At 41.2% G+C, this 27,560-nt stretch overlaps 1 protein-coding gene across 1 annotated transcript; it reads right to left on the bottom strand.

The window, feature by feature from the left end:
- Positions 1 to 12,477: 12,477 nt before the first annotated feature.
- LOC102274890 (olfactory receptor 8A1) lies at positions 12,478 to 14,674 on the bottom strand. The gene is made up of 2 exons (XM_070365027.1): positions 14,661 to 14,674; positions 12,478 to 13,411 (listed from the first exon to the last, which is right to left on the bottom strand). The coding sequence occupies exons 1-2, from the start codon at positions 14,672 to 14,674 to the stop codon at positions 12,478 to 12,480; spliced, it is 948 nt and encodes a 315-aa protein (XP_070221128.1).
- Between the last annotated feature and the right edge of the window lie 12,886 nt (positions 14,675 to 27,560).

Here is a 27,560-nt window from a genome sequence, read left to right as displayed (position 1 = left end):
TATATACTATTAAACTTGTCAAGGAATTGTACTGTAAGATTAAATATGTTTTCTTTTTTTTTAATGTATTATTTGTGTGAAAAGTATTATAAACCTATTATAGTACAGTACCATGTGGCTGATTGTGTCAATTGGATATTTAGGCTAACTTTGGCAGACTTATGGACGAAGTGGTCTTAGGAACATACTCTCAGAATGGAACTCATTCGTATGTAGGGGACTTACTGTACTCAGATATGGTATCAAGTCCAAGTCTCAATTAGACCTCTATGCAGGTTTGTGAAATTCTTGTTTGCACAGTTCCCTCTGCTCCCATATTTGGCTGCACAGATTCTAGCTGCTTTGGGCTCCCTGAACTCCAGCATCTGTCTCCTCAGTTAGAGAGACCGCCAAGCTCGGTTTGCTTCTCTTTTCTGGCACCCTTGTTTGGAAATTGCCTCTAGGAAGAAAGTCGGAATGATCACATTTGGTTTTCTTTTTTTTGCTGGAATTAGATTCTTCTGCTGCCTTTTGTTAATGTCTGAAAACAACTGTTTCATATATGCTATTTTTCTAGTTGTTTAAAGCATAAGGAAAATCTGAACACTTGCTCCATCAAGGTTGGAAAAGAAAGTCTCAACCCCAGTTTTTCTTGAAGTATCTTTTCTGTAATTTTAATCTGCAATTCTTATATGAGAAAAGTTGAGCATCTTTTCATACATTTAAAAACCATTAATATTTCTATTTTCTTGGAAATCTCTCCATATCTTTTGCCCAATTTCTCTTGGGTTGTAGGTCTCTGGATTCTCAATTTATAGAAGCTCTTTAGTTTTAAGACATTAGCTTTTTATCTGTGATATAAATATGTATTTGGATACATCTGAAATTTATACTGCTTATGGTGTGAAAAAGGAATCTAATTTTATTACTTTTCATGTGGTTGTATCCAGTTGTAACATTACTATTTAAGAAAATGGGAACCCGTTTTTTTTCTCTGCTGATTTGAGATGCTACTTTCATCATATATTCCATTTCTATTGTTCTCCCATCTATATGTGAGTTTTATATTCTATTTCAACATTCTCCCATTCTATTCATGTGTTAACACCAACCTGTTTTAATTATAGAAACTTTGTAACATTTCCATACCTATTAAGGTTAGCTTCCAAACAACGTGCATGTTCAGCTTTCACGCTCTTCTTGCTTGTTTATTCTCTCACATAAACTTTATAATCAGTGTGGATTTCTCTTGAAAAAAGCCTGATGCTATTTTTATTGCAATCCTATTATAAACAAAGTTATAACTGATATATTCGGTTGAGTGTTCCAATCCAAGGGCTTGAAATGTCTGTGTTTGTTAGGTGTGTTTATACTTTTAGTCATATAGGTTTTGTTAAAATTCTTGTTAGATTTTTGCTTAGGAACTTATTTTACTTTTCTATTGAAATGAGATTTATTTTATATGTTTTAACAGGTTATTGTTTGTATATGAAGTATACTGATGTCTAATTTTATTCCTGCAGTTTTACTGGTATTATTTGTAGGATATTTTCATTGATTCTTTTGATATTTCTGGACGTATATTATTGGTACATTATTGGAATGGTAGTTTTACCACTTCCATTCTGATTCTTCTGCCTCTAAATCCTTTCTTTTCGTTAACGGCATTCTCTTGTCCCTTCTACACAATATTAAGTAATAGAAGAGGTGGTCGCAGAAGGCAATGGAGCGACTTTTACTTTCACTTTTCACTTTCATGCATTGGAGAAGGAAATGGCAACCCACTCTGGTGTTCTTGCCTGGAGAATCCCAGGGACAGGGGAGCCTGGTGGGCTGCCATCTATGGGGTTGCACAGAGTCGGACATGACTGAAGCGGCTTAGCAGCAGCAGCAGCAGCAGAAGAGGTGGTGGGCATCCTGTTCTTGGCTCAGGTTTTAACAGGAATGCATTAGGACTTCCCCAGTGGTCCAGTGGCTAAGACTGTGCTCCCAATGCAGTGACCCTGGGTTTGATCCCTGGTCAGGGAACTGGATCCCACATGCTGCAATTAAGGATCCTGTAGGCCAGAACTAAGACACCTAGCACATCCACATAAATAAACAAATAATATGTATTAAAAAAACCTCAAAATAGAAATGCATCTGTATTACTTTGCTAGGGCTGCCATAACAAAATATTATCGAATGGGTGGCTTAAACAACAGAGATTAATTTTTTGCAGTGTTGGAGGCCAAAGTTCAAGATCCAGGTACCGGTATGTTTGGTTTCTCCCGAGGACACACACCCTGCCTGGTGTGCAGATGGCCGCCTCTTCCCTTGTCCTCACACGGCTCTCTCCCCTGAGCACACCCTGGTGTCTCTCACTGTGTCCGAATGCCTTCCTTTTCTAAGGACGGTCTGGTTGGATTAGGGCCCACCCTAGAGGCCTCCCAGGTGGCTCAGACAGGAAAGAATCTGCCTGCAAAGCAGGAGACACAGGTTCAATTCCTGGGTCTTCAAGATTCCCTGGAGAAGGGAATGGCAACTCACTTCAGTACTCTCGCCTGGAAAATTTCATGGAGAAAGGAACCTAGCAGGCTACAGTCCATGGGGTGGCCAAGAGTCAGACACGACTGAGCTATTAACAGTTCACTTTCTTTCACTAGTGGCCTCACTGTAACTTAAATACCTCTCTAATAAAGGGCCTTATCTCCAAACACTATCGCATTCTGAGATACTACTGAATTACCTCTTTAAGGGTCTTATCTCCAAACACTCACATTCTGAGATACTGAGGGTTAGGGCTTCAACATATAAATTTTGAGGGGACACAATTCAGCTCATTACAACAATGGATATTTTAAAATTAAGAATGGCCCCAATTCATCAATAGAATTGTCTATCAAGAGAACAAATATATGGACACCAAGGGGGGAAATGCGTGGGGTGGGATGAATTGGGAGTTAGGGATTGACATAGACACACACTCGTGATACTATATATAAAATAGTTAGCTAATGAGAACCTCCTGTATAGCACGGGGAACTCTGCTCAGTGCTCTGTCCTGACCTAAGTGAGAAGAAAGTCCAGAAAAGAGGTGATAATGTTTACACATAACTGGTTCACTTTGCTGTCCAGTAGAAACCAGCACAACATTGTAAAGCAACTATGCTCCAATAAAAATTAAAAATAAAAGAATTGTCTATCAATTCCTCCTTCATTTAGTATTTACAGTAATGCTGCTGCCGCTGCTGCCGTCGCTTCAGTCGTGTCCGACTCTGTGCGACCCCATAGACGGCAGCCCACCAGGCTCCCCCGTCCCTGGGATTCTCCAGGCAAGAACACTGGAGTGGGGTGCCATTGCCTTCTCCAATGCGTGAAAGTGAAGTCGAGTCATGCCTAACTCTTAGCCACCCCATGGACTGCAGCCCACCAGGCTCCTCCATCCATGGGATTTTCCAGGCAAGAGTACTGGAGTGGGTTGCCATTGCCTTCTCCATTACAATAATGAGTGATACTGAATGTGGTCAAAAGCTTTTGATCCCAGTCCTTCTCATCCCTTCAGGTATTTCAAATCCTCAAAGTTCCATTTTCTTCCTTGTACCTTCAATACAGTTTTCTCTACTAATTTTTTTCTTCAGTGTACAAACATAAGGGTACCTTCATTACCCTAAAAGTGTGCCCTCCCATGCCCTTTCTCTCTCTTTCCTTCTAATTGTAAAAAATGTAAGAATACTGAGGCATACTTAAGATTTCCTATGTACCTTTAAAGGCTGGTGTTCATTTCTAAATGTTATACCATCTCTCCTCATACCCACTTCAACTCCTGTACAAATGTTCTTGTAAATCAAAATCTGGGTTTTCTTTCTGTTTTGGAACTTGCTGTGTAAAGACCAGGTGTTTCCTGGGCTAGAAGATGAATTCTGAGGATCTTTGATTCCTGTCCTTGAATTTTAGGCATATCGCCACTAGGTGGCAGTAGGAGTCATCTTCTGAACAGACACTGAAGATGTTTAGGCCTCTGCTGATTTAAAAAGCAAAAATTTTTCCCTTTTTTTTTTCAAAGTAGGTGATAATTTTTTTTTCTATGCTGAGCAACATGTGGGACATTAGTTCCCTGAGCAAGGATTGAACCTGTGCCCCTGCAGTGGAAGCATGGAGTCTTCATCACTGGATTGTCAGGAAAGTCCCCCTTGCTGATTTTTAGACGCTGCTTTCTACTTTTAAAAATGGAAATACATTATATATAATGTATATATGTAAATATATATATATTATATGTACACATATGATTTATTTAATTGGGAGAGTATATAAATATATACATTCAGGACTTTCCTGGTGGCTTAGATGGTAAAGAATCTGCCTGTGATTCAGTTTCGATCCCCTGGTCAGGAAGATCCCCTGGCGAAGGGAGGTACCCACACCAGTATTCTTGCCTTGAGGATCCCATGGACAGAGGAGCCGGGCAGGCTGCAGTCCATGGCATTGCAAAGAGTGGCACACAACTGAGCGACTAAATACATGTACATAGTATCAAATATTTATATGTAATATATATGTATATTTATTTTCAAAAGTAAAATAAAAGCAAGCACTAGAGTTTGTCATGTAAAGGCTGTTAAAGCTCTGCCTGATTTCCAGGTTCACAAAATGTGTGCCTGAATTTTGGTTATCTCTGTAGGGATCTAATGCAGAGATTCCCACTTGCATCAACCCTGGGCCCCAGGGCCAAATGGGGGAGGGGGACAGAGTAGGCTCCTCCCTCCACTGTTCTGGGGTAAGCAGTGCCAGGGTGGAAGTGAAATTGTGAATGGTAGTGGCTGAAATATGAAAGTTCACGTGAGAATTTGAAGGCCATGATTTCAGGTTTTCTATAGTAACTCTGGGAGAGTGTTTGAGGGAACCACCTCTTGATTATTACTTAGACCTCTGATATAATTACATGTAAAGTAAAAATCTTTAAAAAATAGCATCTTATGGCCACAGTGACATGAGCACATGATGTTTCTCTCTGTCATTTGGTGAGGAGCCTCAGGCATAGCCTTAATCATGGTCTTTAGCTCAGAATTCCTGCCGGATAATGTAGAAGCAAAGTGAAAGTGAAGTCGCTCAGTCATGTCCGAGTCTTTGAGATGCCACGGACTGTAGCCTACCAGGTTCCTCCATCCTTGGGATTTTCCAGGCAAGAGTACTGGAGTGGATTGCCATTCCTTCTCCAGGGGATCCTCCTGACCCAGGAATTGAAGCCGGGTCTCCCGCGTTGCAGGCAGATTCTTTACTGTCAGAGCCACCAGGGAAGCCCGTAGAAAGAAAGGGACCAGGCTTTTCTTTTCCTATCGTAACAGAGAATGGAAGGATCTGGGTTCAGGACTCTTCCTCTCTCCCTAATCTGAGTGTTTTCCCTTACAGGAGCAGGAGAGAAGGGACTATAGGACCCTCTCTGATGACACCAGGGGGGTGCGGCTGTATCTCATGTCTCTTCAAGTCCTTTCTAACAGAGAGCTGTGCGCTGGAACGTTTTAGATTAGTGTTTTGGTCTGACTTTGTCCCCTCCCCTTGTTTGATCTGCATTAGAGGAGGAGAGACCAGAATATCTCTAGGTCTCTCTCAGGGGCTCAGGTCTTTGGACTTTCTCTGAGCTGCTTGCTGTGTGGATCGGATTCTGGTGCACAGCCTGGAGCAGCCCATCCTGGACTAATGATGAGCCTTGGGTAGGGGCGGGGGCGGGGGCGGGGGCTGGGGCTTGAGGACCTATAGACGCTGCACACCTATGTGGGTGAATTTACAGGGGAAGGTACATTCAAGTGTGGAAGGGGCAAGAAGAGATAGCCACTGCTACCTTACTCCTCTTCCTCTATGTGGAATGGAATATCTCCGGCCATATCAATGAACAAGGATGCCACAGTTATCAGTGATTTCAAGCTCCCGAATGTGAACGAGGGCTCCCCAAAGGGAACACAAGGTCTGCGATCCAGGAGATGCTGCCATGCCCTAGTGTTGATTGTTGAAGAACTGGTGGCAGGGAGGGGGGCAGTGGGATATGAGAAATAAAAAAAAAATCAGGATTTGGCCCCAGATAGCTGAAGTGCATGTGAAAGGAATGAATTCAGCTAGTGCAGAGGCTTGCATCTTCCCATACAAAGAAGAGTACAAAATTCCTTACTTGATATCTAAGTTTTCTTACATAACAATAATCTTTGATGTTCAGACTTACCTGTTCCCCTCTGTTGCAAACTTGTGTATAGCCTGACTCCCTCTCCTGCCTCCGTGAAACAGTTTTCTCAAGGCTACTGAGATGCTGTCTCCCGTGCTCAGCGTCCTAAATATTCCCACCAAATAAAATAACTCTACTTTCAGGCTGTGACTAATTTTTTAGTTGACATCTGCACAAAGAATAGCCATTCTCTTGATACAGAGAAAGAAATTCTCATCCTGGAGGTAAGGAGCTGGTTCTACCTCTATTGCTGTGTGTTGTGTTGTGTGTTAGTCGCTCAGTCGTGTTTGACTCTTTGCGGCCCCATGGACTGTAGCCTGCCAGGCTCCTCTGTCCCTAGGGATTTTCCAGGCAAGAATACTGGAGTGGGTTGCCATTTCCTTCTCCAGGGGATCTTCCTGACCTCCAGGGATCAAACCTGGGTCCCCTGCATTGCAGGTGGATTCTTTACTGAGTCACTAGGGAAGCCTGTCTACCTCTAATGCAGTTCTTTTCTAAACCTGGAGCTCACTACCCATGAGACGTGGTTCTGCCGTGATTGCTAGTCTGGGCTGACTTCACACTCAGAACAGAACTGCAGCGTTCGCTTCCTCTTGATCTTAGGGAAGCCAGGGCTTCACCACTCTAACTGCTGAGGCTCTCAACTTCCCACGTTCTTCTTTTCTCTTATTTTTACTTTCTCCTTCATAGCTCTCTTCATCTTTTACGTCACCCAAATTATAACAGGGCTTAGGTCTTCTATTCATTTTGTGGTTGGTGGTGATCCCTGGGTTTGGATCGATGTGGTCACTACTGAGATTCTGTTCTCTAAGGATTCCTTCCTGCTCGTGCTTGCTTCCTAGGTTGCTGTGTGTTCTAGAGCCATGACTTGACTGGGAGACATGGGCTGAACAAGTTTTGTGATCACAAGAGCAAGGGCGCTCACGAGTGTGCGGTGCAGCTCGCTTCCTCTGGCTCTCCTAGATTAGCACTTGAACACAGCAGCAGGGTTTCATGTCACTGGCGTGAGCTTCACAGTTTCCAATCTTGGCGCCGTTATCTCCTGTTTTCACTCACTTTATCACCTTAGGCATCATCTTTTTTTCTTCTTAATTGTTTATTAAGCACTGATATTTTTTTTTTTAAATTTACTAGGCCACACCGTGCTGCATGTGGGATCTTAGTTCCCTGACCAGGGATCGAACCTGAGGCCCTTGTGTTGGAAGGACAGAAACTTAACCACTGGATGGCCAGGGAAATCTCAGTTCAGTTCAGTCGCTCAGTCGTGTCCGATTCTTTGCGACCCCATGAATGGCAGCACGCCAGGCCTCCCTGTCCATCACCAACTCCCAGAGTTCACTCAGACTCACGTCCATCGAGTCAGTGATGCCATCCAGCCATCTCATCCTCTGTCGTCCCCTTCTCCTCTTGCCCCCAATCCCTTCCAGCATCAGAGTCTTTTCCAATGAGTCAACTCTTCACATGAGGTGGCCAAAGTACTGGAGTTTCAGCTTGAGCATCATTCCTTCCAAAGAAATCCCAGGGCTGATCTCCTTCAGAATGGACTGGTTGGATCTCCTTGCAGTCCGAGGGACTCTCAAGAGTCTTCTCCAACACCACAGTACAAAAGCATCAATTCTTCGGCGCTCAGCTTTCTTCACAGTCCAACTCTCACATCCATACGTGACCACAGGAAAAACCTTGGCCTTGACTAGATGGACCTTTGTTGGCAAAGTAATGTCTTTGCTTTTGAATATGCTGTCTAGGTTGGTCATAACTTTCCTTCCAAGGAGTAAACGTCTTTTAATTTCATGGCTGCAGTCACCATGTGTAGTGATTTTGGAGCCCAGAAAAATAAAGTCTGACACTGTTTCCACTGTTTTCCCGTCTATTTCCCATGAAGTATCTCAAGGAAATCTCAATTTTTAAAAAAATTTTATTTATTTGGCTGTGAACTCTTAACTGAAGCATGTGGGATCTAGTTCCCTGACCAGGAAATGAACCCTGCATTGGGAGTATGGCGTCTCTGCCACCAGCCCACCAGAGAAGTCCCACCAAGGCATCATCTTTGATGAGGACTTGTCCAAAGTTCCAGTACCTGCAGACTCAACTCAGTCCTGATCACGTTCTCTTTCTCTTCTTCACTCTTTCCACCTTCGCCTTCCTCAGCATTCAGAGCTCTCTTGGAACTATAGGTTAAACCATGCAATTTGAGTGCTGCTGTTTTTATGGGACTTTGAAGGAGATTGTCTTAGTTTTCTGGACAAGCCCTCCATTTCCTCGACCTGGACTCCAACCTTGCCTCTTACTAGCCTCCTCCCTGGGAACTAAATCTGACTGCGGCCCTGTCGTGTAGGGAAGGCGCCCCAGGAGGCAGGAGAACATGTTCCCCCTGCCTTTACTTTCCCAGCTCCTGTGCCTCATTCACCTGACTCCTCAACCTCCCTGCCTCACCAACACAAGGGCTTGCTCTTCTCCATGGAGCCTGCGCAGTAAACACGCATCCGTCCAGGTCAGGTGTACCTTCCAGTCCCAGCAGCACAGGGCAGGGAAGGGAGGACCCAGAAGAGCTAGGATTAAGACTGGCAGGGACACAGCTTCCCCCACCTCCCCCGTATATGTACCTGTAGAGAGATTTGTTTTAAGCAATTGGCTTACATAATTGTGGGTCCTGGCCAGTCCAAAATTTGTCAGGCATACTGGCACTTTGGAAATTTCAGGTAAGAGTTGATATTTTTAAAAATTTTATTTTATTTGTTTTTGGCTGTGCTGGGTCTTCTTTGCTGAGTGGGCTGTTCTCTAGTAGTGGCAAGCGGGGGCTACTCTGCAGTTGCGGTGCACTGGTTTCTCATTGCCGTGGCTGCTCTTGTTGTGGAGTGCGGACTCTAGGGAGTGCTGGCTTCAATAGTTGCAGCATGAGGGCTCGGTAGTGGCAGTTCCCGGGCTCTAGAGCACAGGGCCAATAGTTGGGGCACACGGGCTTAGCTGCTCCAGGGCATGTGGGATCTTCCTGGATCAGGGATCGAACCTGTGTCTGTTGCTTTGGCTGGCAGATTCTTTACCACTGAGCCTCCAGGGAAGCCCTGACAGTTGATATTAGTTTTGAATTTCAATTCCATCAGGCAGGCAAGCTGAAAACTCAGGCAGGATTCTATGTTACAGTCTTGGGGCAAAATTCTTTCCTCTCCGAGAAACTTCTTTGCCTTCAACTGTTTGAACGACACCTACTCACGTTAGGGAGGATAATCTACTTTACTTGAAGTCAACTGGTCATGATGTTAATCACACCTACAAAATACTTTCACAGCAGGATCAAGACTAGTGTTTGATCAAACAGCTGGACCCTTAGCCTAGCCAAGCTGACACATAAAACTAGCCATCATGGTCTGCCCTTTGTCAACTAGGTACCCATACACATCTCCCTTAGTCATACTGATGTCTGTATAAAGATAAGGATAATAACAACTCCAACTTCCATCTAACATGATATGACCAAGTTGACACATAAGATGAACCATCACACCACTCTCCCCCAAAGCTCTCCTATCACACTCTTCAGCAGACTCAGTGATTTAGCCATAATCTCACCTGTTGTGTTGTTTAGTCACTCTGTGGTGTCTGACTCTTTGTGACCCCATGGACTGTAGCCCACCAGGCTCCTCTGTCCATGGGATTTTCCAGGCAAGAACACGAGTGGGATGCCTTTTCCTTCTTCAGGGGATCTTCCCAATCTAGGGATCAAACCCAGGTCTCCTGAATTGGCAGGTGGATTCTTTACTGCTGAGCTACCAGGAAGCCCTACAATCTCACCTACGTTTCCCTAAATATACTTGGGTCTTTCTGCACCTCCATGTCTTTTTTCATGCTGTTTTCTCTGCTTGGGTCCCTCCCCTATCCTCTGCGATCACCTACATATCATTCAGGAGTCAGAGCAATGAGTTATCAGCACTTCATAAACCTGACTGGAGAAGGCAATGGCACCCCACTCCAGTACTCTTGCCTGGAAAATCCCACGGATGGAGGAGCCTGGTGGGCTGCAGTCCATGGGGTCGCTACGAGTTGAACTCGACTGCACGACTTCACTTTCACTTTTTGCTTTTATGCATTGGAGGAGGAAATGGCAACCCACTCCAGTATTCTTGCCTGGAGAATCCCAAGGATGGGGGAGCCTGGTGGGCTGCCATCTATGGGGTCGCACAGAGTTGGACACGACTGAAATGACTTAGCAGCAGCAGCATAAACCAGACAGGACATGTCTCAGTGAAGACTGAGATTAAAGTAAAGGTATGGCCAATTATCTGTCATGAAAGTAAAGATACACCTTAAGCATTTAATAATTTGAAAACAAAATCATAAATTTTATAAAATGGGTGATGGGCTGTTCCTTGTGTTGATGACATAGGGCACCTTAGCAGACAGCAAAGAGGGTGTGTGTGTGTGTGAGTGTCTGTGCCTGCCTCTGCTATAACAGTGAGTGTTTAAAAAATAAATGCTAACCATGTCACATGTTAAATATTTAAACAATAATGATGTCATTAGCTTCATGTAGCTTTGGAAATAATTTTGGGAATGCAAAATTATTGTAAGACATTTTCCACCAACACTGAGGCCCCAGGGTGGGGGTTTCCAGTGGTAAAAGAGGTGAAGTGCCAGGCAAAGCTGGTGAGCTGGTCACTCTAGTGTCGCCTTGCCTTAGTCATACTGAATATGTTGCCTATCAATGTGGAGATTAGGGCAGATGAGGAAAGGTAAGGATCTGAGGAATGGGTTTCAGGAGGCATTTGAAATTAGAAGAGCACGATTAGGGCAGGATTAGTACACTGTTCAGAGGGAGCACCAGCCTAAAGCAAAGGGGATGACTGAGAGCCAGGAGTGTGGGCGCCAGAGTCACTTAGACTTGGCTTTGAATCCCAGTGTCTTTGTTTACCAGCTGTGTGACCTTGGGCTAGTTATCACACTAAATTCCACAGTACATGGGGAAACAATGGTACCTAACTGTTGGGAAGTGTAACTGAACTATGGCATATAAAGCATTTAGGAGAGTTGTGTGGCTAAGAATAAGAGTCCAAAAACATGTTAGTGGCTGGCATTATTATTCTTGTGACTAAGAAAGTCACATAAAGGGATCAGGTAGAAGTTCTTGGGGAGGAATAAGTAGGGAGGAGTGAAAGAGAGGAGAGGAGGAAGTCTGGATGAGAAAGCTCTGGGCATCACTTCTTGGTCACTCTCAGATCCACCTCTCTCTGCCTTGTCTTCTCCCAAGTGCAAAAAAGTAGCAACTAAGTTGAGAAATACCTTCTATAAGGAAGAAAATTAAACAGTGAGTGACTCTCAAACTCACTGCTCAAAGTTTAATTTTTATTGATGTGTATTTTTTATTGATTTACAATATTATATTTTTTCCAGATGTATGGCATTTTTATAGGTGACTCCAATGGCAACCCACTTCAGCATTCTTGCCTGGGAAATCACATGGACAGAGGAGCCTGGCAGGCTAGAGTCCACGGGGTCACAAAGAGTCATACCTGACTTAGCAAATGAACCGGCATTTAAAGTTACTATAAACTGATGTCTTTATTTCCCTGTGCTGTAAAATACATCCTTGCTGCTTATTTATTTTATACATAGTAGTGTTTCGTAATCTCATGCCCCTAGTGTCCCTCCCCCCAGTAGCCACTGTTTAGTCTCTTTATCTGTGAATCTGTGAAAGTTTAAAATTGATGTTAAATTACAATTAAGAGAGTAGAGTTCTACCATAGGACTCAGGATAGAGGAAATGTTTCCTAAATGAGATAAATGACATTAAAATTATCTGGTTTTAAATAGATCTGAGAGTTGAGAGAGGGAAGGAAGGAAGAGGGAAGGAGGCAGGAGAAGTCACCCAGACATTCAGAGAAGGGACTGTATCCCATCTCAGGTGGCGATCATTCAGAAGGGTTCCCTCTGGGATTCATAACAACTTATTTTTTTTTCTTTTTTTAAATTTTAAATTAATTTATTTGTTTTAATTGGAGGCTAATTACAATATTGTGGTGGTTTTTGCCATACATTGACATGAATCAGCCATGGGTGTACATGTGTTTCCTATCCTGAAGCCCACTCCCACCTTCCTCCCCATCCCATCCCTCAGGGTTATCCCTGTGCACCAGCCCTGAGCACCCTGTCTCATGCATTGAACCTGGACTGGCAATCTATTTCACATATGGTAATATACATGTTTCAATGCTATTCTCTCAAATCATCCCACGCTCGCCTTCTCCCACAGAGTCCAAAAGTCTATAACAACTTATTTTTAAATTGGAGCAAGAATTATGACATTTGCATCAAAGCAATTTTCCCCTCAGAGTTTTGTGCATGGCAGCCTTTACCTCCTTATTCCTCAAGCTGTAGATCAGGGGGTTCAGCATGGGGATCACTGTGGTGTAGAACACGGAGGCCACATTCTCCTGGGCCAGGGAACTGGCTGTGGAGGGTTTCAAGTACATGAAGGCGGTCGTTCCATAGAAAATCCCCACGGCTGCAAAGTGGGAGCTGCATGTATTGAAGGCTTTGGACCTTCCCTCTGTGGTGCTGATACGGAGGATACTGGACAGGATGAAGGCATAGGAAATTAAGACTGTTAAGCTAGTAACTACGATGTTGAATCCAGCCAAAAAGAAGACTGTCATCTCAATGTCATAGGTGCTAAAGCAGGAAAGTTTCATGAGGGGGACGATATCACAGAAGTAATGACTGATGAGGTGTTCACAATAGGGCAGTTTCAACATGAGGCCAGTCTCTATGGTTGAGCCAATGAGCCCCATGATATAGACCCCAGCCACCAGCAGGGAGCAGACTCGATGAGACATGATGATGTTGTAAAGCAAAGGTCTGCAGATGGCAACGTAGCGGTCATAGGCCATCACTGTCAGCATGTAACACTCAGCAACAACAAACACAATGAAGAAGTAGAGCTGGGCCATGCACCCTGCATAGGAGATGGTGTTCTTCCCTGAGACAAAGTTCACCAGCATCTTAGGGGTAGTGACGGAGGAGTAGCAGAGATCCACAAAGGACAGGTTGCTGAGGAAATAGTACATGGGGGTGTGAAGCTGAGCGTTCAGACAAATCAGGGTTATCATGCCCAGGTTCCCTACCATGGTGATGGAATAGATCCCAAGGAAGAGGAAGAAGAGGGGGAGCTGGAGCTCTGGTTGACTTGTTAAACCTCCGAGAATGAACTCTGTCACTGTAGAGTGATTTTCTGCAGCCATTCTCCTTGGGGGACCTGTGTGATGAGAGAACAACTGCATGAAAGGCTGCTTCTTGCACTGCTTGGTGAAGCTAGTTTTGAGACTCTGGGCCAGCTGTGCGATCCTGATCTTTCCTGATGAATATTCCCTCATCCTGTTGTTTGTTTTGGGAGGAAGACAAGACCCTGAGTATTTCAAAGATGAGCCCAAAAGGGGGCAAGATCTGGAGCTGCTGTCATTTTCATGGTTCTCAAATAGCCTAGCACAGTGGGTCTGGCAATCCGCTCCAGTATTCTTGCCTGGAGAATCCCCATGGAGCTTAAAGAACTTAATGCAAAATAGAACCAAATATTAATATTCTGTATCAACAACATTTGATGCAATATGATGCAAAGATTAAAGTCCAACACTTAGCATAGCATCTGGTGTTTAACAGGTCCTGCTCAGTAAGTATTTGTTGAATACTCTAGGACCAGATTTTTTTCTGCAACCCAAACTCTCAGATCCAGTATGAGATATTATTTGAAGGTCTGTGTTCTCACTTTCTTGCTGACTTTTAAAGTTTTTCCTTAGAGATGGAAAAAGATTCCCGAGGATGGAAAAAATTTTAAAGTATCATACCCGGTGCCAATTCACTGGCCTGGTAAGGACTGTATCAATCTATTCTCATCAGCCCTGGCTGAAAATCTATGTGGATACATGTATGGGCCTGGGCTTTAGCACAATCTATCCACCCAAAGCATTTGTGGGTCCAGCAGGCAGATCTTACTTCCATTGGCCTCTTGAGTCCTAAAATGACAGTGTGAGGCTGCAGTCCCTGGTGGCTTGACTCCCTAGCTTCAACATAGCTCCTCTGACAGAGATGTCCAGGCCCTCCCTTGGAAGCTGATCCCATTCATTGTCCATCTGCTCCTTCTGCCCTTTCCTCTCCCTCCATCACTATTTTCACAGTAGTATAATGTTATATTCTACTTTCCAGGCTTGGCTTCCTTAAGAGGAATCATCACTTAGATACTAAAATGTCATTTACAACCATATACAGAGTTAAGGTAAAAGACTAGTTCTCCAGGCTTTTTACTCCCAAGCTCTCACTAAGAATTCTGGGTACACACATCTTACCAAAGAATTGCGTGTCATCTTCAAAACCCTCTACAAATTTCTAAACGCAAACTCAAATGCAACTAGGCCCCTAACTGCACTAACATCTGGACTGCTACAAGGTCTTCCAGACTCAAGTTCCACTTCCTTCCTCAACTCCAATCTATTCTCCATACCTCCATACCTCCATACCTACATCACCTTCATTGGTGAGAAAAGACGGAACAAGACTTGAAGCATTTTGTATGCCTCCCTGTTGTTCTGAATTTAAAGTCTTCAAGATAACGCTCAAGATCCGCCAGGATCTGGTCTTCACCTTATTCAGCTCATATTTCCCATGGATCTCTCATACAAACCTGTGGATTCAATTAGGCCTAATTATCCTAATTTCTATTCCATACAAACCAAAATCACTGTATAGAGGAAAAAGAATTGACCTAAGAATAAAAGTATCTGAATTCCAGACATTTTTGGCATACACTAGCTGTGTACCTTTGGACATGTCCTTTGCCTCTCTGGGCTTGGTTTCCCTATCTGTAAACAGAATGATTGAACCAGATCTTCTTAATAATCCTGCCAGCTTAAGAAAAATTACTCTATGATTCCTAAAAGACCAACCAAATCCATTTCTTTTTCAAAAGTCTGTAGGTCCTCCATGGATTCTTTCTAAGCACTCCAGACCACACTATTCTCTCCATTCTCTGAACTCCATGTCTGGAATTCAAAACAAATCAAACAGTGCATTCCTGGACCAACATCACTGGCATCACTTGAAGATATTAGAGATGCAGATTCTCAGGCCTCACCCCAGACCTACCAAGTCAGGAACTCTGGGATGGGGCCCAGTGATCTGTGTATCACACTGTCTCCAGATGAGGCTGAAGAAGGTTCAAGTTTGCGAATCTCAATCCTGTAGGTAATAAGCAGTAGAGTTAATATTGGAGATATACTTTGTTTCAGAAATGAAATTCTTCTATCATTTATGCAAGTCCTAGATATTGACTGAATGTGAACATCCAGTAACCGATCTCAGATTGATGAAGTGTCAGGGGGATATGTTAGTTACAAAAGTATTATTGAGTTTCAAGTCAATTTCTGTGTCTGAAAGATGAAGAGATGAGTGATAACAATTTCTAAGCTGGTTGTAAAAATAATATGGGATTATGCAGTTAGAATTTTTTTTTCAAGATGTCATTTCCTATACAAATGTGAGCTGTCAGTAGATGTCTGGAATGTTTTCTTAGTTTTTCACTGGCCTCAGTTCCTAAGGCAATGGTTCTCAACATTGTCTGTACATTATAATCACCTGCAACATTTAAAAAGTGTCGATATCTATGTTTCAGCCAGAGAGGTTCTAATTAATTCATCTCTGGTGAAGCCTGGACCCTGACATATAGGACATTCCAGAGTAAATGCTCACCAGCTACTTTTATTATTGTTCTTATTTTCATTTTGATTATGATATCAAACCATCATCTCCCTAATGACAAAGTGCTTAAGTCCTAAGATGTCCTAAGAAGCACGGATCATCATTGCTGGATATGATACCTATAGATATCCCTTCTCTGACAGGTATTCTTTAAGTTAAAGTCTTAAATTTGCACTATTTTAATTGGTTACTTACACAGTTACTAACTTTTGTATACTGCTCTTCAAAAGTCATTCTCATTAACTCCTCTGAAATGTTTCGCATATGAGGAGAAATGTGTTTAGAGTAGAATTTTCATTCACATGTTTATATGGAGAAAACTGAAGTGCCAAACACTAAGTGACTTTCCAGAGACTTTCTAATTATGAAGAACTTGGAACTGAAACTGCTTTCTTCTAATCATAAACTCTTCCCTTGGCCGAAGTGTGTAGCCTTACAAATCAACGCACCTAGAGGTCTGAGCAATGTTGTGGTTGAATGTGTTTTATCCTTGATGTCTTACATTGTGCATAGCATATAAAAAGGGGAAAGCTATATTATTTTCCTCTTCTCTAGGAAACAGAAGTTCTAAAATTTATTTATTTTTTTTTATTGGAAGTTAATTACGTTACAATATTGTATTGGTTTTGCCATACATCAACATGAATCTAAAATTTAAATAAGTTACCAAAAGGCATAAAACTAGGAAGACACGGAACTTGGTCTAACTAAACCTTAGGACTTCTGTCTACCAGTTTGTTATTTGTCCTCTAAACTATGTTACCTTATTCTAGGTTATCTTTTTTGTAGCACTTTGTTATTATTTAATGAAGTTAACTTATTGAATTTTTAGACAAAGATGATAGATTTTATGGCCAATTTCAGATGCATTAAAGAAAAATTATCAGGACTTCCCTGGTGGTCCAGTGGTTAAGAATGTGTCTTCCAGTGCAGGTGACATGAGTTTGATCCCTGGTCTGGGAAGATCCCACATGTCACAGAGCAACTAAGCCCGTGCGCCACAACTACTTAAGCATGAGTTCTGCAGCTACTGAAGCCTGTGCCCTAGATCCCGTGCTTTGCAACAAGATCAGCCACTGTCAAGAGAAGCCCGTGCACAGCAACTAGAGAGTAGCCCTCACTTGCTGCAGTTAGAGGAAGCCTTTGTGCAATTCCAAAGACCCAGTGCAGAAAAAAACCCACAAAAACCTAATTAATTAATTTAAGAAATAAAAAAGAAAACTTACCAAACCAGTATATGTGTGTTGCAGAAAATCAGGGATATAAATAAGCAAACATAAAATGCCCTTCTGGCTCCTTGGAGACAAGCAATAGTCATCATGATTTTTTAGGTTTTTTTCAATGCTTCAGTGCATATATACATCACCGATTCAATGGACATGGACTTGAGCAAACTTTGGGAGATGATGAGGGACAGTGAGGCCTGGAATGCTGAAGTCCATGGGATCACAAAGAGTCAGCACAACTTGGAGCTGCTGCTGCTAAGTCGCTTCAGTCATGTCTGACTCTGTGCAACCCCATAGATGGCAGCCCACCACGCTCCCCCGTCCCTGGGATTCTCCAGGCAAGAACACTGGAGTGGGTTTCCATTGCCTTCTCCAATGTATGAAAGTGAAAAGTGAAAGTGAAGTCACCCAGTCGTGTCCAACTCTTAGCGTACTTAGTACTGGAGTGGGGTGCCATTGCCTTCTGAACATCAAAAGAGTATGTATCTAGGCTTCCCTGGTGGCTCAGATGGTAAAGTATCTGCTTGCAATGCAGGAGACCCTGTGTTCCATCCCTGGGTTGGGAAGATCCCCTGGAGATGGGCATGGCAACTGACTCCAACATTCTTGCCTGGAGAATCCCATGGACAGAGGAGCCTGGTGGGCTACAGTCCGCAGGGTCCCAAAGAGTCCAACATGACTAAGCATGTCATTTCACTTTCGTGTACGTATCTATATGTGTATAAGCATATATGTATTTTAAATAATTTTTGTAACCTTTTTTAATGTATCACTTTATAATTTTATAATGCATTGTCTCATTCCTATAATAATAGTAACTTTAGCACTATATTTCTTTTTCTAGGTGTAAAAATTCTTGATTATATTAATAGTATGAAGATGAGAAAATCTGAATTGCAGTATAAACACTACATATTAAATTAGTGATGGTTAAATTGCTAACTTTATAATAATTACTATCAGAGGTAACTAAGATTTTTTGAGTATTATTTCTGTTAATTGTAAAAAAGAAAAAAATTCTTGCAGGGAGCAACAATAGATTAAAAAATCTTACAAATTCCCTTCTACTCAAATTCCACCTCTTAAAACTTAAGAAACATAGACAATCCACCTAGAATACACCATTGCCAGAAATCACAGGGCCGTACAGAGTGAACAGTATTTGCTTAGTGAGGTGCAGATGGGAAAATCCTAGACAGCATTAACTTAATTATTGATTCCCACAGTCATCTAACAATATAAAATAGGAAAACATGACCCCATATTTGATATCAGTCACTACAGTTCCTACCTCCAGTTCTACCAGACCATCAGAGGCTCAGGATTGCTGCCCACAAGAACACAGCACACAAAGAAAAACCACCCGGAGATGAAGGTAAACACAGGGTTGGAGATAGCTTGCATCAGACACAAGAGGTGATGAAAGAAGTATTTTTCTCATAGAATTGTTTTTTATAAAATTAATTCCTTTATTTTAATTGGAAGCTAATTACTTTACAATATTGTAGCGGTTCTTGCCATCATAGAATTGTTTAAATTGTAATTAAATACTTCTGCCAATGTACAGCTGTACACAGTCTCCTGGAAGTATTTGGAAATGCCTCGATTTTGACAGTTAGGAAATCAATATTGGTAGATGAGAGGACCGTAAAGATTTACATCTAATCTTAAAGTTACTCAAAGGGGCTAGCCCCATCATGAAAAAAGGGTCCATGAGGTTGGGAGATGTGTGGGTGTGTTTATATGTATATGAGCAGAACTTCTCCTGGGAGGCAGTCACTTCAGAGACTGGGCCCTTTGCAAAGGACAGTTAGAGTTTTGATTTACACTTGTGCTGTGAATTATGTTCTTGGGTCCCAAGTGTGTTAATTTTCCTTTTATTGGGGAAGTCAACTTGCTGTTTGAGAAACTACAGTCTAATGCCTCCTTTCAAGTAATTTATCATCAATGAGTCCATCACCATCCACAGTATCATCATTACAAGCAGCGCCACCAGCCCCACAACCCCCGCGGTTATTATTATCAACAACGTCAGTCACTGTCATTATGGTTGTTCCTCATCACTAGTTGTTCACGATCACGCATAATCAACTATGATTAAAAGGCTTATTTGAAAGGATTTAAAGAATAGAGTTGACTGTTTTAATAAAACTGTGTAATTTCACTAAAGGAATGTTAATTCATAAGGAGTGCTAAATTTGTCACCTTGATGTTGGACCTGTAGATTGACTGTGTAGAATGGGAGGAGGTTGAGGGCATAAGAAGGTAGATTTGTAAGAATTCTTCGCTTGTATATTCTCATTCATAAGGAAAATATGCTGATAAGAATGTGCCCTTTTCAAGACTACATTCAGCAATATATTATCTGTGAAAATGCTGCTAGTGAAGATTTTTAAACCTTTTCTTTTGAGTTAATTGTAGATTCACATAGGGATACAAGAAATAATAGAGAGAGATCCTGTGTACCCTTGAGCAGTTTCCCCAATGGGAACAATCTGCAGAATTATAATACAATATCACACCCAGGATGTCCTTGGAATTTGCCAAGCAAGAATACTGAAGTGGGTAGCCACTCCCTTCTCCGGGGATCTTCCTGACCCAAGGACCGAGCCCTCATCTTCCACATTGCAGGAAGATTCTTTTCCCCCTGAGTCACCAGGGAAGCCCCAAATGTCGATCGATCTTCTTCAGATTTCCCCATATTTACTTATACTCATTTGTGTGTATGTAAACTAACCTCAAAGCAATTTTATCACATGCACAGATTGTATATCCATCACCACAGTTCATATAGAAGTGTTTACCTCACCTTCATTTTCTAATTTTCAAAATTATAGTTTAGTTTCTTATTATCTAACAAAGAAAGCTAGTTGTTTTCTTTAGTATCTTTATATTCTTCCTAATTTAACCATGTTTTATGTGTGTTTCAGTCCATTGCAATTGTTTTCCTTATATAGCTTAACATTTTCTTGCCTGGAGAATCCCATGGGTAGAGAAGCCTGGCTACACTGCATGGGTTGCAAAGAGCCAGACCCAACTGGGTGACTAACACTTTCACTATGTACCCACTAGGGGTGCTAACGCTTGAAAATGTGACAACATCATTTTGTTGAGAATGGAGAGCAAGCGAACTTCTTATACAGTGATAATAGAAAATAAAATTAAACAACCTCTTTATAGGATTGTTTGGTAGTTTCTTTTAAACTTGCCTATGACCAAAGAATTCTTAGATACAAAGGTGAAAGAGGAGAGTGAAAAAGTTGGCTTAAAACTCAATGTTCAGAAAACGAAGATCATGACATCTGGTCCCACCACTTCATGGCAAGTAGATTGGGAAACAGTGGAAACAGTGTCAGGCTTTATTTTTTTGGACTTCAAAATCACTGTAGATGGTGACTGCAGCCATGAAATTAAAAGACGCTTACTCCTTGGAAGAAAAGTTATGACCAACCTAGACAGCATAGTCAAAAGCAGAGACATTACTTTGCCAACAAAGGTTCTAGTCAAGGCTATGGTTTTTCCAGTGGTCATATATGGATGTGAGAGTTGGACTGTGAAGAAAGCTGAGCGCCAAAGAATTGATGCTTTTGAACTGTGGTGTTGGAGAAGACTCTTGAGAGTCCCTTGGACTGCAAGGAGATCCAACCAGTCCATTCTGAAGGAGATCAGCCCTGGGATTTCTTTGGAAGGAATGATGCTAAAGCTGAAACTCCAGTACTTTGGCCACCTCATGTGAAGAGTTGACTCATTGGAAAAGACCCCGATGCTGGGAGGGATTGGGGGCAAGAGGAGAAGGGGACGACAGAGGATGAGATGGCTGGATGGCATCACTGACTTGATGGACGTGAGTCTGAGTGAACTCTGGGAGTTGGTGATGGACAGGGAGGCCTGGCGTGCTGTGATTCATGGGGTCTCAAAGATTCGGACACGACTGAGCGACTGAACTGAACTGAACTGAACTGAGATTGAAAACATATGTTCACAAAGAGTTCTGTACATGAATGCTTATATATCCTTTATTCACAGTAACTCAAACTGGAAACAACCAACTGTCCTTCAACAGGTGGAAAAAATTATTGCATCTATACAAGCAATGGATTACTATTAATGAAAAAGAAATATATTATTGATACACACAACAACATGAAAGACCTCAAAGCATTGTGTTGGGCAAAACATATCAGACACCGTTGTGTACTGTGATCAGGAAAACTAATCAAGTGCTATAGAAAGTGAATCAGTGGTTGCGTGAGTTTAGGGATAAAGTGGAGATTGCACACTTTGGACTTGTGACTTAGCCACATTTATTTGCAAAATGTATATATGATCTCACATTCTGTGATTATTGATTGATTTTGAGTGTTAAGATGCAGTCTTTTTTTTTTTTTAAAGAGACCCATTTTATTGTAGTATAATCAACATACAAATGATGTACATAATGTGTACAATATTATTAGTCTGAAGATAAGTATACAGCAGTGAGGCCTTCCCAGGTGGCGCTACCGGTAAAGGACCTGCCTGCCAGTGAAGGAAACATAAGACATGGTACCTAACTGTTGCGAATAGTAATTAAAAGAAGGCATATGAAGAATTTATGTGTTGTGTGGCTCAGAGTGAGTGCCCCAAAACATGGTAGTGGCTGGCATTATTGTTACTGTGACTAAGAAATTCACATAAAAGGATCAGGTAGAAGTGCTTGGGTAAGAATAAGTAGGGAGGAGTGGAAAAGAGGAGTAATACTTATATATAGCAATACTTATATCAGATAAAATAGACTTTAAAACAAAGGCTGTAAAAAGAGACAAAGATGGTCACTACCTAATGATCAAAGGATCAATCCAAGAAGAAGATATAACAATTATAAATATATATGCACCCAACGGGAGCACCACAATATGTAAGACAAATGCTAACAAGTATGAAAGGAGAAATTAACAATAACACAATAATAGTGGGAGACTTTAATACCCCACTCACACCTATGGATAGATCAACTAAACAGAAAATTAACAAGGAAACACAAGCGTTAAGCGATACAATAGACCAGTTAGACCTAACTGATATCTATAGGACATTTCATCCCAAAACAATGAATTTCACCTTTTTCTCAAGCACACATGGAACCTTCTCCAGGATAGATCACATCCTGGGCCATAAATCTAGCGTTAGTAAATTCAAAAAAATAGAAATCATTCCAAGCATCTTTTCTGACCACAATGCAGTAAGATTAGATCTCAATTACAGGAGAAAAACTATTAAAAATTCCAACATGTGGAGGCTGAACAACACGCTGCTGAATAACCAACAAATCACAGAAGAAATCAAAAGAAATCAAAATTTGCATAGAAACTAATGAAAATGAAAACACAACAACTCAAAACCTGTAGGACACTTTAAAAGCAGTCCTAAGGGGAAAGTTCATAGCAATACAGGCATTCCTAAAGAAACAAGAAAAAGTCAAATAAATAACCTAACCCTACACCTAAAGCAACTAGAAAAGGAAGAAATGAAGAACCCAGGGTTAGTAGAAGGAAAGAAATCTTAAAAATTAGGGCAGAAATAAATGCAAAAGAAACAAAAGAGACCATAGCAAAAATCAACAAAGCCAAAAGCTGGTTCTTTGAAAGGATAAATAAAATTGACAAACCATTAGCCAGACTCATCAAGAAACAAAGGAGAAAAATCAAATCAATAAAATTAGAAATGAAAATGGAGAGATCACAACAGACAACACAGAAATACAAAGGATCATAAGAGACTACTATCAACAATTATATGCCAATAAAATGGACAACGTGGAAGAAATGGACAAATTCTTAGAAAAGTACAACTTTCCAAAACTGGACCAGGAAGAAATAGAAAATCTTAACAGACCCATCACAAGCACGGAAATTGAAACTGTAATCAAAAATCTTCCAGCAAACAAAAGCCCAGGTCCAGACAGCTTCACAGCTGAATTCTACCAAAAATTTAGAGAAGAGCTAACACCTATCCTGCTCAAACTCTTCCAGAAAATTGCAGAGGAAGGTAAACTTCCAAACTCATTCTGTGAGGCCACCATCACCCTAATACCAAAACCTGACAAAGATCCCACAAAAAAAGAAAACTACAGGCCAATATCACTGATGAACATAGATGCAAAAATCCTTAACAAAATTCTAGCAATCAGAATCCAACAACACATTAAAAAGATCATACACCATGACCAAGTGGGCTTTATCCCAGGGATGCAAGGATTCTTCAATATCCGCAAATCAATCAATGTTATACACCACATTAACAAATTGAAAAACAAAAACTATATGATTATCTCAATAGATGCAGAGAAAGCCTTTGACAAAATTCAACATCCATTTATGATAAGAACTCTCCAGAAAGCAGGAATAGAAGGAACATACCTCAACATAATAAAAGCTATATATGACAAACCCTCAGCAAACATTATCCTCAATGGTGAAAAATTGAAAGCATTTCCTCTAAAGTCAGGAACAAGACAAGGGTGCCCACATTCACCATTACTATTCAACATAGTTTTGGAAGTTTTGGCCACAGCAATCAGAGCAGAAAAAGAAATAAAAGGAGTCCAAATTGGAAAAGAAGAAGTAAAACTCTCACTGTTTGCAGATGACATGATCCTTTACATAGAAAACCCTAAAGACTCCACCAGAAAATTACTAGAACTAATCAATGATTATAGTAAAGTTGCAGGACATAAAATCAACACACAGAAATCCCTTGCATTCCTATACACCAATAATGAGAAAACTGAAAGAGAAATTAAGGAAACAATTCCATTCACCATTGCAACGGAAAGAATAAAATACTTAGGAATATATCTACCTAAAGAAACTAAAGACCTATATATAGAAAACTATAAAACCCTGGTGAAAGAAATCAAAGAGGACACTAATAGATGGAGAAATATACCATGTTCATGGATTGGAAGAATCAATATAGTGAAAATGAGTATACTACCCAAAGCAATTTATAGATTCAATGCAATCCCTATCAAGCTACCAACGGTATTCTTCACAGAGCTAGAACAAATAATTTCACAATTTGTATGGAAATACAAAAAACCTAGAATAGCCAAAGTGATCTTGAGAAAGAAGAATGGAACTGGAGGAATCAACCTACCTGACTTCAGACTCTATTACAAAGCCACAGTTATCAAGACAGTTTGGTACTGGCACAAGGACAGAAATATTGATCAATGGAACAAAATAGAAAGCCCAGAGATAAATCCACGTACATATGGACACCTTATCTTTGACAAAGGAGGCAAGAATATACAATGGATTAAAGACAATCTCTTTAACAAGTGGTGCTGGGAAAACTGGTCAATCACTTGTAAAAGAATGAAACTAGAACACTTTCTAACACCATACATAAAAATAAACTCAAAATGGATTAAAGATCTCAACGTAAGACCAGAAACTATAAAACTCCTAGAGGAGAACATAGGCAAAACACTCTCCGACATACATCACAGCAGGATCCTCTATGACCCACCTCCCAGAATATTGAAATAAAAGCAAAAATAAACAAATGGGACCTAATTAACCTTAAAAGCTTCTGCACATCAAAGGAAACTATTAGCAAGGTGAAAAAGCAGCCTTCAGAATGGGAGAAAATAATAGCAAATGAAGCAACGGACAAACAACTAATCTCAAAAATATACAAGCAACTCCTACAGCTCAACTCCAGAAAAATAAATGACCCAATCAAAAAATGGGCCAAAAGAACTAAATAGACATTTCTCAAAGAAGACATACAGATGGCTAACAAACACATGAAAAGATGCTCAACATCACTCATTATCAGAGAAATGCAAATCAAAACCACTATGAGGTACCATTTCACGCCAGTCAGAATGGCTGCGATCCAAAGTCTACAAAGCAATAAATGCTGGAGAGGTGTGGAGAAAAGGAAACCTCTTACACTGTTGGTGGGAATGCAAACTAGTACAGCCACTATGGAGAACAGTGTGGAGATTCCTTAAAAACTGGAAATAGAACTGCCTTATGATCCAGCAATCCCACTGCTGAGCATACACACTGAGGAAACCAGAAGGAAAGAGACACGTGTACCCCAATGTTCATCGCAGCACTGTTTATAATAGCCAGGACATGGAAGCAACCTAGATGTCCATCAGCAGATGAATGGATAAGAAAGCTGTGGTACATATACACAATGGAGTATTACTCAGCTATTAAAAGAATACATTTGAATCAGTTCTAATGAGGTGGATGAAACTGGAACCTATTATACAGAGTGAAGTAAGTCAGAAAGAAAAACACCAATACAGTATACTAAACATATATATGGAATTTAGAAAGATGGTAACAATAACCCTGTGTCTGAGACAGCAAAAGAGACACCGATGTATAGATCGGTCTTATGGACTCTGTGGGAGAGGGAGAGGGTGGGAGATTTGGGAGAATAGCATTGAAACATGTATAATATCATGTATGAAACGAGTCGCCAGTCCAGGTTTGATGCACGGTACTGGATGCTTGGGGCTGGTGCACTGGGACGACCCAGAGGATGGTAGGGAAGGGAAGGGAGGAGGGAGGTGGGTTCAGGATGGGGAACGCGGGTATACCTGTGGTGGATTCATTTCGATATTTGGTAAAACTAATACAATATTGTAAAGTTTAAAAATAAAATAAAATAAAAAAAAAAGAAAGCATCACTACGAACAAGGTGATGGAATTTCAGTTGAGCTATTTCAAATCCTGAAAGATAATGCTGTGAAAGTGCTGCACTCAATATGCCAGCAAATTTGGAAAACTCAGCAGTGGCCACAGGACTGGAAAGGTCAGTTTCATTCAATCCCAAAAGGCAATGCAAAGAATGCTCTTATGGCAGAAAGTGAGAAGGAACTAAAAGCCTCTTGTTGAAAGTGAAAGGGAGTGAAAATGCTGACAAAGCTCAACATTCAGAAAGCGAAGATCATGACATCTGGTCCCACCACTTCATGGCAAGTAGATTGGGAAACAGTGGAAACAGTGTCAGGCTTTATTTTTGGACTTCAAAATCACTGTAGATGGTGACTGCAGCCATGAAATTAAAAAGACGCTTACTCCTTGGAAGAAAAGTTATGACCAACCTAGACAGCATAGTCAAAAGCAGAGACATTACTTTGCCAACAAAGGTTCTAGTCAAGGCTATGGTTTTTCCAGTGGTCATATATGGATGTGAGAGTTGGACTGTGAAGAAAGCTGGTGCCAAAGAATTGATGCTTTTGAACTGTGGTGTTGAGAAGACTCTTGAGAGTCCCTTGGACTGCAAGGAGATCCAACCAGTCCATTCTGAAGGAGATCAGCCCTGGGATTTCTTTGGAAGGAATGATGCTAAAGCTGAAACTCCAGTACTTTGGCCACCTCATGTGAAGAGTTGACTCATTGGAAAAGACCCCGATGCTGGGAGGGATTGGGGGCAAGAGGAGAAGGGGACGACAGAGGATGAGATGGCTGGATGGCATCACTGACTTGATGGACGTGAGTCTGAGTGAACTCTGGGAGTTGGTGATGGACAGGGAGGCCTGGCGTGCTGTGATTCATGGGGTCTCAAAGATTCGGACACGACTGAGCGACTGAACTGAACTGAACTGAACTGAGATTGAAAACATATGTTCACAAAGAGTTCTGTACATGAATGCTTATATATCCTTTATTCACAGTAACTCAAACTGGAAACAACCAACTGTCCTTCAACAGGTGGGAAAAAATTATTGCATCTATACAAGCAATGGATTACTACTAATGAAAAAGAAATATATTATTGATACACACAACAATATGAAAGACCTCGAAAGCATTGTGTTGGGCAAAACATATCAGACACCGTTGTGTACTGTGATCAGGGAAAACTAATCAAGTGCTATAGAAAGTGAATCAGTGGTTGCGTGAGTTTAGGGATAAAGTGGAGATTGCACACTTTGGACTTGTGACTTAGCCACATTTATTTGCAAAATGTATATATGATCTCACATTCTGTGATTATTGATTGATTTTGAGTGTTAAGATGCAGTCTTTTTTTTTTTTTAAAGAGACCCATTTTATTGTAGTATAATCAACATACAAATGATGTACATAATGTGTACAATATTATTAGTCTGAAGATAAGTATACAGCAGTGAGGCCTTCCCAGGTGGCGCTACCGGTAAAGGACCTGCCTGCCAGTGAAGGAAACATAAGACATGGTACCTAACTGTTGCGAATAGTAATTAAAAGAAGGCATATGAAGAATTTATGTGTTGTGTGGCTCAGAGTGAGTGCCCCAAAACATGGTAGTGGCTGGCATTATTGTTACTGTGACTAAGAAATTCACATAAAAGGATCAGGTAGAAGTGCTTGGGTAAGAATAAGTAGGGAGGAGTGGAAAAGAGGAGTAATACTTATATATAGCAATACTTA

This window comes from Bos mutus, chromosome 29 (genome assembly GCF_027580195.1).
Source record: "Bos mutus isolate GX-2022 chromosome 29, NWIPB_WYAK_1.1, whole genome shotgun sequence".
Taxonomy (NCBI): Eukaryota; Metazoa; Chordata; class Mammalia; order Artiodactyla; family Bovidae; genus Bos; species Bos mutus.
The sequence above is the reverse complement of the archived record's forward strand: the minus strand, read 5'-3'. Positions and strand labels throughout refer to the sequence as shown.